The sequence below is a fragment of the Rhinoraja longicauda genome, chromosome 5, assembly GCF_053455715.1.
Source record: "Rhinoraja longicauda isolate Sanriku21f chromosome 5, sRhiLon1.1, whole genome shotgun sequence".
Classification (NCBI taxonomy): Eukaryota; Metazoa; Chordata; class Chondrichthyes; order Rajiformes; family Arhynchobatidae; genus Rhinoraja; species Rhinoraja longicauda.
This window is the reverse complement of record NC_135957.1, coordinates 28,051,825-28,064,396: the sequence shown is the minus strand read 5'-3', so window position 1 is coordinate 28,064,396 and position 12,572 is coordinate 28,051,825. Positions and strand designations below refer to the sequence as shown.

At 41.5% G+C, this 12,572-nt stretch overlaps 1 protein-coding gene across 1 annotated transcript in view; it reads right to left on the bottom strand.

Annotated features, from left to right (window-relative positions):
- The window catches only part of sntg2 (syntrophin, gamma 2), a 307,771-nt gene that overhangs the window by 23,872 nt on the left and 271,327 nt on the right, over positions 1-12,572 (bottom strand). The window contains exons 13-14 of the mRNA XM_078400085.1: positions 12,237-12,308; positions 10,146-10,355 (exon numbers count right to left, since the gene is read on the bottom strand). Coding sequence (XP_078256211.1) covers positions 10,146-10,355; positions 12,237-12,308 — 282 coding nt within the window. The remainder of the gene's footprint in view (positions 1-10,145; positions 10,356-12,236; positions 12,309-12,572) is intronic.

Genomic DNA, 12,572 nt, shown 5'->3' with positions numbered 1-12,572 from the left:
TCGATGGTGTCACAAAATGCTGTCCTGTTTATGTGTTCCCTTTAACCTGGGCAACAGTAATCTCCAAAGTTTTGTGTTCAAACTAAATAGAAGGTAAAACCAATGTCTATTTTTTGTTGTGATCAGGGCAGAACAGTGGTGTAGCAGTAGAGTTGCTGCCTTACAGCACCAGAGACCACGTTTAATCCTGACTTCGGGGGCTGTTTGTACGGAGTTTGTACGGAGTTTGTACGTTCTTCCTGTGATCGTGTGGGTTTTCACCTGAGTGCTTCAGTTTCCTCCCACACTCAAAAGGCATGGAGGTTTGTAGGTTAATTGGCTTCGGTAAAGATTGTAAATTGTCCCTAGTATGTGTAGGATAGTGTTCGTGTGTGGGGATCCCTGGTTGGCGTGGACTCAGTGGGCTGAAAGGCCTGTTTCCGTGCTGTATCTCTAAACTAAACCCCTCAAAAATTATAGCTTTCACTCAAAACATATCTTTGTCTGCTGCAAATGCTTTGTTTTTCAGGCATTTTCTATTTTAATTTCTGATATCTCAATTGTACATCTCATTTGGATGGCTCCCACAGCCACCACTTGCATGGGAGGTAATTGATTGAAACATATACGATGCATCTAAACAGTAATTAAATTACTTCATGTTGAGTGAACCACATGAATTAAGTACCTCTATGGGAAGTAGGCATAGGGAATGAAAATAATTGCTAACAACTAGACTGAATTTTTAACTCAAATATATATATATTTTTTAAAGCACAGGAAAGGGAGAAAACTATTCACGAGTGCCATTCCAGCCTAATGCCACAAGCAATTTCTGTTCTTAATTGAACTAATTTATTACCAAAGGTACATGACATGCTGAGAAAGAACATGATTTGTAGTTAATGTAGTTTATGAATCACAATTCCACAGTTGACTGCAACATTAGACATGCTAACAGGGTGAATATACAGCGTCTCAGCTGTGTGCATGCTTTTTGAACATTTTCGCAAATCATCAACTTTAATTATACTTTTGTTGCAAACACTGTATACTTTGTTTAAAAAGCTTACTTTTATGCATTTGTATCAACCGAATAATAGAATCATAGGATTTAATTTAGCCCCAAAAGACTTTTGTTTACTCTGCAAGCTTGGCATGTTCTCTCATGCTATACTCCCAATGTTCCTGTGTGTTTATAGACAATAGACAATAGGTGCAGGAGTAGGCCATTCGGCCCTTCGAGCCAGCACCGCCATTCAATGTGATCATGGCTGATCATTCTCAATCAGTACCCCGTTCCTGCTTTCTCCCCATATCCCCTGACTCCGCTATCCTTAAGAGCTCTATCTAGCTCTCTCTTGAATGTATTCAGAGAATTGGCCTCCACTGCCCTCTGAGGCAGAGAATTCCACAGATTCACAACTCTCTGACTAAAAAAGTTTTTCCTCATCTCTGTTCTAAATGGCCTACCCCTTATTCTTAAACTGTGGCCCCTGGTTCTGGACTCCCCCAACATTGGGAACATGTTTCCTGCCTCTAACATGTCCAACCCCTTAATAATCTGCTCAACTGTTTCCTGGTGATACATTAACACTGAATTTAAATACGTCCATCTTTCAAGATTATGGAGACAAACTTTAATAATAACATAATATTAATGTATGTTCTATGTTAATATATTGCTCCTGGCCTGAGCAGTATCGCACAGGAACAGGCTCTTTGGCTCACAAGGCCTATGCTGAATAGGATGCCAAGTTAAACTAATCACCCCTGCCTGCACATATCCTTCAGTGTAGTGTTAATGCTAAATGGTTTAGAGGGTAGAAATGCACCATATGGCTATGTAGTTGCCATCATTTAGCCTTTAGACTTTAGAGATACAGTGCGGAAACAGGCGGCACGAGTGACACAAGTCTTGCTACATTGTATTTGTAACATGCATCAGAAAACTCTGGGCCCTGTAGATATGATGATGTGGATGAACAATGTAATTACAATGTTTCTAATATGATAGCAGAAGGAGGCGCCTTACTCTTCGTGGACAGTTCATGTCCACACTCACTACATATTCCACATCAGTTCAGCATCAATGCAAAAAAGAGTTTCCTGTCAAAGTTATTTTAAACTAAATGGTTCTGAGAAACACCTTGGAAAACTTTACTATAGATAAGGTACAAAGTTAATCTAAATTGTTCTCATCATCCAAGTGCATTTTATGCAAGATATTTGCAGAAGTATAGAGCATGAAATGGATATTTTTCTAAGAGTGTTTTTCAAAGGACTTTTAGCATTATCACTACTGACCTTTACTGCAAAACCGAGGATGAATGAACACACTGACGTTAGAAGCTAAAGAGACGATTGCTTCTTAACGTATAATGGTGCTGCAAGCGAAGAACATATCTTTATGTATTGCAACCTGCGGCTGGTCAGGCCGCATTTGGAATATTGTGAACAATTTTGGGCACCGTATCTGAGGAGGTTTGTGCTGGCTCTGGAGAGGGTCAAGAGGAGGGTTACAAGAATGATCCCAGGAATGAGTAGGTTAACATATGATGAGTGTTTGATGGCACTGGGCATGTACTTGCTGGAGTTTAGAAAAATGAGGGGGGACCTCATTGAAGTGTGCACAATAGTGAAAGGCTTGGATAGAGTGGATGTGGAGAGGATGTTTCCACTTGTGGGAGAGTCAAGGACTAAAGGTCATTGCCTCAGAATTAAAGGACTTCCTTTTACATAGAAACATAGAAACATAGAAAATAGGTGCAGGAGTAGGCCATTCGGCCCTTCGAGCCTGCACCGCCATTCAATATGATCATGGCTGATCATCCAGCTCATTAGCCTGTACCTGCCTTCTCTCCATACCCCCTGATCCCTTTAGCAAAAAAGGCCACATCTAACTCCCTCTTAAATATAGCCAATGAACTGGCCTCAACTACCTTCTGTGGCAGAGAATTCCACAGACTCACCACTCTCTGTGTGAAGAAATGTTTTCTCATCTCGGTCCTAAAAGACATCCCCCTTATCCTTAAACTGTGACCCCTGGTTCTGGACTCCCCCAACATCGGGAACAATCTTCCCGCATCTAGCCTCTCCAACCCCTTAAGAATTTTATATGTTTCTATAAGATCCCCCCTCAGTCTTCTAAATTCCAGCGCGTATAAGCCCAGTCTATCCAGTCTTTCTTCATATGAAAGTCCTGCCATCCCAGGGATCAATCTGGTGAACCTTCTCTGTACTCCCTTTAAGGCAAGAACGTCTTTCCTCAGGTTAGGAGACCAAAACTGCACACAATACTCCAGGTGCGGTCTCACCAAGGCCCTGTACAACTGCAGCAGAACCTCCCTGCTCCTAAACTCAAATCCTCTTGCTATGAATGCCAACATACCATTCGCTTTCTTCACTGCCTGCTGCACCTGCATGCTTGCTTTCAATGACTGGTGCACCATGACACCCAGGTCACGTTGCATCTCCCCTTCTCCTATTCGGTCACCATTCAGGTAATACTCTGCTTTCCTGTTCTTGCCACCAAAGTGGATAACCTCACATTTATCCACATTATATTGCATCTGCCATGCATTTGCCCACACGCCTAATTTATCCAAGTCACTCTGCAGCCTCCTAGCATCCTCCTCGCAGCTAACACTGCCACCCAGCTTCGTGTCATCCGCAAACTTAGAGATGTTGCATTCAATTCCCTCGTCCAAATCATTAATATACACTGTAAATAACTGGGGTCCCAGCACTGAGCCTTGCGGTACCCCACTAGTCACTGCCTGCCATTCCGAAAAGGACCCGTTTATTCCTACTCTTTGCTTCCTGTCCGCCAACCAATTTTCTATCCACCTCAACACTGAACCCTCAATACCGTGTGCTTTAAGTTTGTACACCAATCTCCTATGTGGGACCTTGTCGAAGGCCTTCTGAAAGTCCAGATATAACACATCGACTGGTTCTCCCTTATCCACTCTACTAGTTACATCCTCGAAAAATTCTATAAGATTCGTCAAACATGATTTGCCTTTTGTAAATCCATGCTGACTTTGTCCGATGATTTCACCACTTTCCAAATGTGATGCTATCACATCTTTAATAACTGACTCTAGCATTTTCCCCACTACCAATGTTAGGCTAACTGGTCTATAATTCCCCGTTTTCTCTCTCCCTCCCTTTTTAAAAAGTGGGGTTACATTAACTACCCTCCAGTCCGCAGGAACTACTCCAGAATCTAAAGAGTTTTGAAAAATTATCACTAATGCATCCACTATTTCTGAGGCTACTTCCTTAAGCACTCTGGGATGCAGCCTATCTGGCCCTGGGGATTTATCTGCCTTTAATCCATTTAATTTACCTAACACCACTTCCCGACTAACCTGGATTTCCCTCAGTTCCTCCATCTCATTAGACCCCCGGTCCCCCGCTATTTCCGGCAGACGGTTTATGTCTTCCTTAGTGAAGACAGAACCAAAGTATTTGTTCAATTGGTCTGCCATCTCCTTGTTCCCTATGATCAATTCACCTGTTTCCGACTGCAAGGGACCTACATTTGTCTTAACTAATCTTTTTCTCTTCACATATCTATAAAAGCTTTTTCAGTCAGTTTTTATGTTCCTTGCCAGTTTTCCCTCATAATCTATTTTCCCTTTCCTAATTAAGCCCTTTGTCCTCCTCTGCTGGACTCTGAATTTCTCCCAGTCCTTTGGTATGCTACTTTTTCTGGCTAATCTGTATGCTTCATCTTTTGTTTTAATACTATCCTTGATTTCCCTTGTTAGCCACGGATGCACTACCTTTCCTGGTTTGTTCTTTTGCCAAACTGGGATGAACACTTGTTGTAGTTCATCCATGCGACCTTTAAATGCCTTCCATTGCATGTCCACCGTCAACCCTTTCAGCATCAATCGCCAGTCTATCTTGGACAATTCACGCCTCATACCCTCAAAGTTACCTTTCTTTAAGTTCAGAACACTTGTTTCAGTATTGACTTTGTCACTCTCCATCCTAATGAAGAACTCTACCATATTATGATCACTCTTGCCCAAGGGGCCTCGCACAACAAGACTGCTAACTAACCCTTCCTCATTACTCAATACCCAGTCTAGAATGGCCTGTTCTCTCGTTTGTTCCTCGACATGTTGGTTTAGAAAACCATCTCTCAAACATTCCAAGAAATCCTCTTCCTCAGCACCCCTGCCAGTTTGGTTCACCCAATCTATATGTAGATTGAAGTCACCCATTATAACTGCTGCACCTTTGGTGCATGCATTTCTAATTTCCTGCTTTATGCCATCCCCAACCTCACTACTGCTGTTAGGTGGCCTGTACACAACTCCCACTAGCGTTTTCTGCCCTTTAGTGTTTCGCAGCTCTACCCATATCGATTCCACAACCTCCGAGCTATTGTCCTTCCTTTCCATTGCGTTAATCTCCTCTCTAACCAGCAACACTACCCCACCTGGCGTCACGTGGCGGCGCCTAACGGCAGTGGCTGACTAGCAGTCTGTCCATCTTTTTTTTGTTGAGTGTCGGTGTTGGGATGATTTTTATATTTTTTTTTTTTGGTTGTGTATGTGTGGGAGGGGGTGGTGGTGTGTGGGGGGTGGGTGTGGGTGGGGAACTTTTCTCTTCCTCACGGCGCGGGGTGCGGCTCGGCTGCGGGGCCTAACATCCCCCGGTGCGGCTCGGCCGCTGGACTTTACATCCCGGTGCGGCTTGGCCGCTGGACTTTACATCCCGGTGCGGCTCGGCTGCGGGGCTTAACACCGCCCGGTGCAGCTCGGCTGCGGGGCTTAACACCGCCCGGTGCAACTCGGCTGCGGGACTTAACACCGCCCGGTGCGGCTCGGCTGCGGGACTTTTCACCGCTGGTGCGGCTCGGCTGCGGGACTTAGCTGCGCAAGGCTTCGTCGCGGGTCTTTCATCGCCCGGTTCGGCCGCGAGACGTTTCAGCGCCCGGTGCGGGGACTGTGCGGGTCGGTCGGGGACGAGCTGTCTGTCCGTGGGCGTGGGGAAGAGAGGGGAAGTTTTGTTGCCTCCATCACAGTGAGGGGGTGTTTGGAGTCACTGTGATGGACGTTTGTGTTGGGGTTATGTGTCTTGTTTTCTTTTTTTTTTTTTTTTCTATGACTGCTATGTAGTTTCGTTCGGTACTTCGGTACCGAACGACAAATAAAGCTCTGTTATACCTGTTATACCTGTTATACCTCCTTTTCCTTTCTGTCTATCCCGCCTGAATATAGAATATCCCTGGATGTTGAGCTCCCAGCCTTGGTCACCCTGGAGCCATGTCTCCGTAATCCCAACTATATCATAATCATTAATAACTATCTCCACATTTAATTCATCCACCTTATTCCGAATACTCCTTGCATTGAGACACAAAGCCTTCAGGCTTGTTTTTATAACACTCTTGCCCCTTATATAATTATGTTGCAAAGTGGTCCTTTTTGATTTTTGCCCTGGATTTTTCTGCCTGCCACTTTTACTTTTCACCTTGTTACCTATTGTTTCTACCCTCACTTTCTACCCCTCTGTCTCTCTGCTCTTGTTCCCATCCCCCTGCCATATTAGTTTAAATCCTCCCCGACAGCACTAGCAAACACTCCCCCAAGGACATTGGTTCCATTCCAGCCCAGGTGCAGACTGTCCTGTTTGTACTGGTCCCACCTCCCCCATTTTAGGAAGATGAGGAGGGATTTCTTTAGTCAGCGGGTGGTGAATCTGCAGAATTCTTTGCCACAGAAGGCTGTGGAGGCAAAGCCAGTGGATATATTTAAGGCACAGATAGACAGATAGATGATTAGTATGGGTATCAGAGGTTATGGGGAGAAGGCAGGAGAATGGGGTTAGGAGGGAGAGATAGATCAGCCATGATTGAATGGCAGAGTCAACTTGATGGGTCGAATGGCCTAATTCTACGATCACTTATGATCTTATGAACAAATGAAAATGGATCACAATTCAAAACATTCACTCACGGTAATTATACTCGAGATTGCAGCCTGTCTATTAAGTAGGTGAATGGACATTGAAAGGCATCAGTATTCCATTCCTGGTTAAATGTAGCATTGACAAAACTGCTTCCAATTAAATCACTCAAGCCGCAATTTTCACTCTTTTTCCATTGCAGTTTACATTCAAACCTAATGTTCTTTCAAACCTAAACAAAATACTTCTGACCAGACATTAACACTAAGGATAGATTGCTTTAATAAATCTCTGTTCAATCCACTGTCTAATGTTGTTTTTAGCCTCTTGGGAGTAGTTATTTCAGAAATTCCATAAAATCACGTAAAGCGTGAGTCAAATTAATGCAAGTGATTAAGGAACTGATGAAAATAAATTACGTTACTCTACTTGTTGTCCAGAAATTCAATCAGTCATTTATTTTGCACTGGGTAATAATAAATAAAATCAATTCATTTTGCAATGAATATTATTTCATAATTCAAATATAATAAACATTCCCTAATTTTATTATAATTAACTTTTTCTAAAGCATGATTTTAAAAAGAAACAATGATTTGTTTGAGATGCAAATTCAAAATATAGCACATAGAACTTTGAAGAGTACAGCACAGCACAGGAACAGGCCCTTCAGCCCACAACGTTCATGCTACACATGATGCCAAGTTATATTAATCTCCTTTGCCTGCTTGTACCTCCATTCCCTGCATGTCAATGAGCCGATCTAAAAGCTTCTTAAATGCCACTATTATATCTGCCTCCACCACCACCCCAGGCACCCACCATTCCCTGTGTAAAAAACTTGCTCTGTACATCTCAATTATATTTTGCCCCTCTCACTTTGGAGCTATGTCCTCTGGTCTTCGACATTTCAACCCAGTGAAAAAGGTTTTAACCTTTCTTCCTACGTTTATCTCATCTAAGCCTCGCAGAATTTTATGTAACAGAAACATAGAAAATAGGTGCAGGAAGAGGCCATTTGGCCCTTCGAGCCAGCACCGCCATTCATTGTGATCATGGCTGATCATCTACAATCAGAGACATGTGCCTGCCTTCTCCCCATATCCCTTGATTCCACTAACCCCTAGAGCTCTATTTAACTCTCTCTCAAATCAGTGATTGGGCCTCCACTGCCCCCTTTGGCAGAGAATTCCACAAATTCACAACTCTCTGGGTAAAAAAGTTTCTTCTCACCTCAGTTTTAAATGGCCTCCCCTTTATTCTTAGACTGGTTCTGGAATTCCCAAACATTGGGAACATTTTTCCTGCATCTAGCTTGTCTAGTCCTTTTTATAATTTTATATGTCTCTATAAGATTCCCTCTCATCCTTCTAAACTCCAGTGAAGTAGTTTTATCAGATCTTCTCTTGGTCTCTGACACTCCCGAGAAAATAATCCAAGTTTGTTCAACCTCTCCTAAAAGCTTGGATTATTTTCTCTGGAACTCCTCTAATCCAGACAGCATTCTGGTAAACCCCTTCAGCAACCTTTCCAAAGCCTTTACATCCTGACTGCAATGGTACGAACAGAATTGCACACAACACTTACAATGTGGCTGAAATAAACTGCAACATGATTTCCTGTCTCTTGTACTCACTGGAAACTTAGATGAGGGAATATGAAATTCATATGCATACCAACGCAGGAATGACAAAAATCTAGATTTTAATATCAAAGCCAAATAACTTAAGGGAAAAAAATCCCACAAAGTGCTAGAGTAATTCAGCAGGTCAGACAGCATGCGCAGAGGAAATGGATAGGCAACATACACCTTCCTCACCACTCTGTTTACTTGGACGTAGCCCAGACCATCACACTAACCAACCTCCTTTCCATTGACTCCATCTACACTTTGCACTGCCTCAGTAAGGCCCCAGCATAATCAAGGACCGGTCTCACCACGGTCACTCCCTCTTCTCCTCTATCCCATCATGCAAGAGGTACAGAAATGTGAAAACGCATACCTCCAGATTCAGAGTAATATTCTTCCCAGCTGTTATCAGGCAACAGAACAATCCTATCATCAACTATAGAGTGGTCCTGACCCACTATCTACTTCACTGTAGACCCTTGGACTATCTTTTATCTGACTTTACAGGATTTTATCTTGCACTATCCCTTATTACCTTTAGCCTGTATCACTAGATTAATTCCCGGAATGGCGGGACTGTCGTATGTTGAAAGGCTGGAGCGATTGGGCTTGTATACACTGGAATTTAGAAGGATGAGGGGGGATCTTATTGAAACATATAAGATAATTAGGGGATTGGACACATTAGAGGCAGATAACATGTTCCCAATGTTGGGGGAGTCCAGAACAAGGGGCCACAGTTTGAGAATAAGGGGTAGGCCATTTAGAACGGAGATGAGGAAGAACTTTTTCAGTCAGAGGGTGGTGAAGGTGTGGAATTCTCTGCCTCAGAAGGCAGTGGAGGCCAGTTCGTTGGATGCTTTCAAGAGAGAGCTGGATAGAGCTCTTAAGGATAGCGGAGTGAGGGGGTATGGGGAGAAGGCAGGAACGGGGTACTGATTGATAGTGATCAGCCATGATCGCATTGAATGGCGGTGCTGGCTCGAAGGGCTGAATGGCCTACTCCTGCACCTATTGTCTATTGTCTATTGTCTATTGTACGCTGTAGATGGCTTGATTGTAATCTTGTATGGTGTTTTCACTGAGTAGATAGCTTGCAACAAAAAGGCTTTTCACTGCACCTCGGTACACGTGACAGCAATAAACTAAACTGAACTAGTAGTAATCGGAATAAAAAGCAGATTTTGCCACTATGATTTGTTACTGTGGGATGATTCAGTATCTTTGTGAAATTATTTCTTGCTAGAATCACCAAAACAAACATATGTATGTAATTGTTTTCTGTAAAATAGTATGCTCAGTATTTTTTATAGTTTCACAGTAAAATAGTACTTGCTATTATATTTTTGTTGATAATGCGAATCAGCCAAAAGCACATGTGCCCAAATATTCACTGCTGATTGTTTGCAATCACCATGCAACATAATGGCAGCAATATATTGTTCACAGCCTCTGCAATATTGTTCAATTTAATTCAATAGCAGTGTTGAGCACGACCATGCTGGATGAATATCTGAATAATAGACTTTATAAATATCCATATGCACTCAATTAATTGCTATGATATGATTATCTACATTCAAAGAATTCAGCCAGTTTCACTTACCCCTGTTCTTTGCACATCCATGAAAACTGCTCTCTGGAAGGTTTTCTCCCATACTGCAAGCTCACTTCCCATCTCGACATAGAAATAATAGTTCTTGCCTTGACCTGCCAGGATACTGAAACCATACGGCCTCTGGTCTTGAAGATCGCAGTCCTGATGAAGACCTAAATATAAGTATGCTTGTAGCCAGCATTCATCAGCAAGCCAGAGCTGTAAAATATTCTGCAGTAGATTATCTTTGAGCCATTTAATCCTAATAGGCAGATAATACTGTATAAAGTATTTTAATCAGCCATTGCTGTCAGCCAAGATTAAGGGGAAAGATATTTAAGAAAATTATAGAATGAAAATGCATTCAAGAAGTCTGCTGTTTCCTTTAAAATACATTTGATGTGGCCCAACATATATTCTGCATACTTAAAGCAAGAAGTACTATTTTACTATTTTATAGGTACAGTTAAGTCACACCAATTTATTTTAACTGTCAAGACCTATTTATGTTTTGCTTGATTTATCAATCTTTGAGAATGGACTGATCAGGTTAATTATCTTAAATAGTCTACTCTTCATAATATATTGTCACTAAAACTGAAAGAAAACATCTGTCGTACATAGAAATCTTATAAAATTATCCCAAAAGGAAATTATCAAAACACATTGTGAAGTCATAAATAAAATACAAATACATTTATAACACATAATATTTGGTGCAAAACTGAAGAAACATAGAATTGTTGAGCTATGGAAGTAGACAGTGTCTTATCCATGTACAATTGTGATTTAAAAATATATATAAATTGGGGAGATGTGTTGAGTGCTTAAGCAGATACTGTAAAAAATATTCTCATGAATAGAATTACATAAATACAAGGACATTTTTACTGGCATCATTAACCAAAAGGTATACAGTATCGTCTGAATATGTAGGAAAATAACTGCAGATGCAGGTTCTAATCGTAGGTAGACACAAAATGCTAGAGTAACTCAGCGGGTCAGGGAGCATCTCAGGAGAGAAGGAATGGGTGATGTTTCGGGTCGAGACCCTTCTTCAAACTGAAGAAGGGTCTTGTCCCGAAACATCACCCATTCCTTCTCTCCTGAGATGCTGCCTGACCCGCTGAGTTACTCCAGCATTTTGTGTCTGCCTATATCTTCTGAACCTCGGCTAGAATCACTTTTGCTCAGAAGGTGGAAGCAGAAGTAGATAAACCAGAAGAGAATGAAATCCTCATGAAAATGACACATAGTGAGTGAGAAACACCAAGGCTGACTAAATGATGAGAGAATGTGGTGACTCAACCAGTTCAATGATGAGCAGTACACGTTAATGACATCATAAAATCTTTCCATTGAGTGAAAGCATTTTGAATAGGATATGTCAGCCTGTTGTTTGAGTTCAACCATGGTGTGTTTCACAATACGATGTAAGTTCTCAAATGTTGAGTGGTGTATTTTCATGGCTGACTGGGCTGTGCACAGCTTCATCGTAATAATATCAGATGCCTTTTGGTCTATTCTTACCATACTTTGTTGAAGCAATTTGGTTCAACTCTTTTGCTTATTTGACCATACCAGAAGGCAGTTAAGAGTCAACCACCTTTGTATGTTTTGAGGTCATAGTAATTGCCCAGTTAAAGCTGATAGAATTGATGGAGTAAGTTGGGCAGCGTGGGCAAATTGGACTGAAGGTCCCCCCTTTAAGACTCTATGACCCTAATTCTTTGTTGAATTATGATACTGAAACACCATTACAGTAGTTTAATAATTAATAGTAATAATGCTAGCTTTGAAAATCAGATGCATATAAATGTTGGGGTAAGATTTTAACTCATACTTTCAGATGATAAATTCCAGATTATCCAGTAATCACTGGATAATTGCTGTGCTCATTACCTGAAAACAAATGTACAACATCTAAACCAAACAACCACAACAGTGTGAAATACTGTACATTGATTTTAATATTACTTTCCTATTATCTAATCAATGATGGATGCACTACAAATGTCACAGAGACATGTTTGTTTCTGTATTTGTTGTTCTATACTTCAGACTGTGAGCTTAATTACACCATCATACAAAGACAGTTACCTTATGAACTTTGCAAAGAATCTCGCAGAGGTTGTAGATCTTTTCAGCCCATAACCAGTCATGAATGCTGACCTACAGAAGTCAAAAATGAACTGTTGACAATGGAATTCTTTGTTACTGTAAAATTATGTGATCAAAATGACATTTACCCAGCCATCACAATAATATGGGAAACATGTAATCACAATTAATATTTTGGGCTCCAATTAATTATTGAAACATTGCAGCACTAGTCTTTGGGTAATGCCATGTGTTTTAATGTAACATACCAATGATGGGAGAAGAAGACGCCCAAGAGAACAAGATTGTTTCGCTCAACACCTTCGCCCAGTCTGT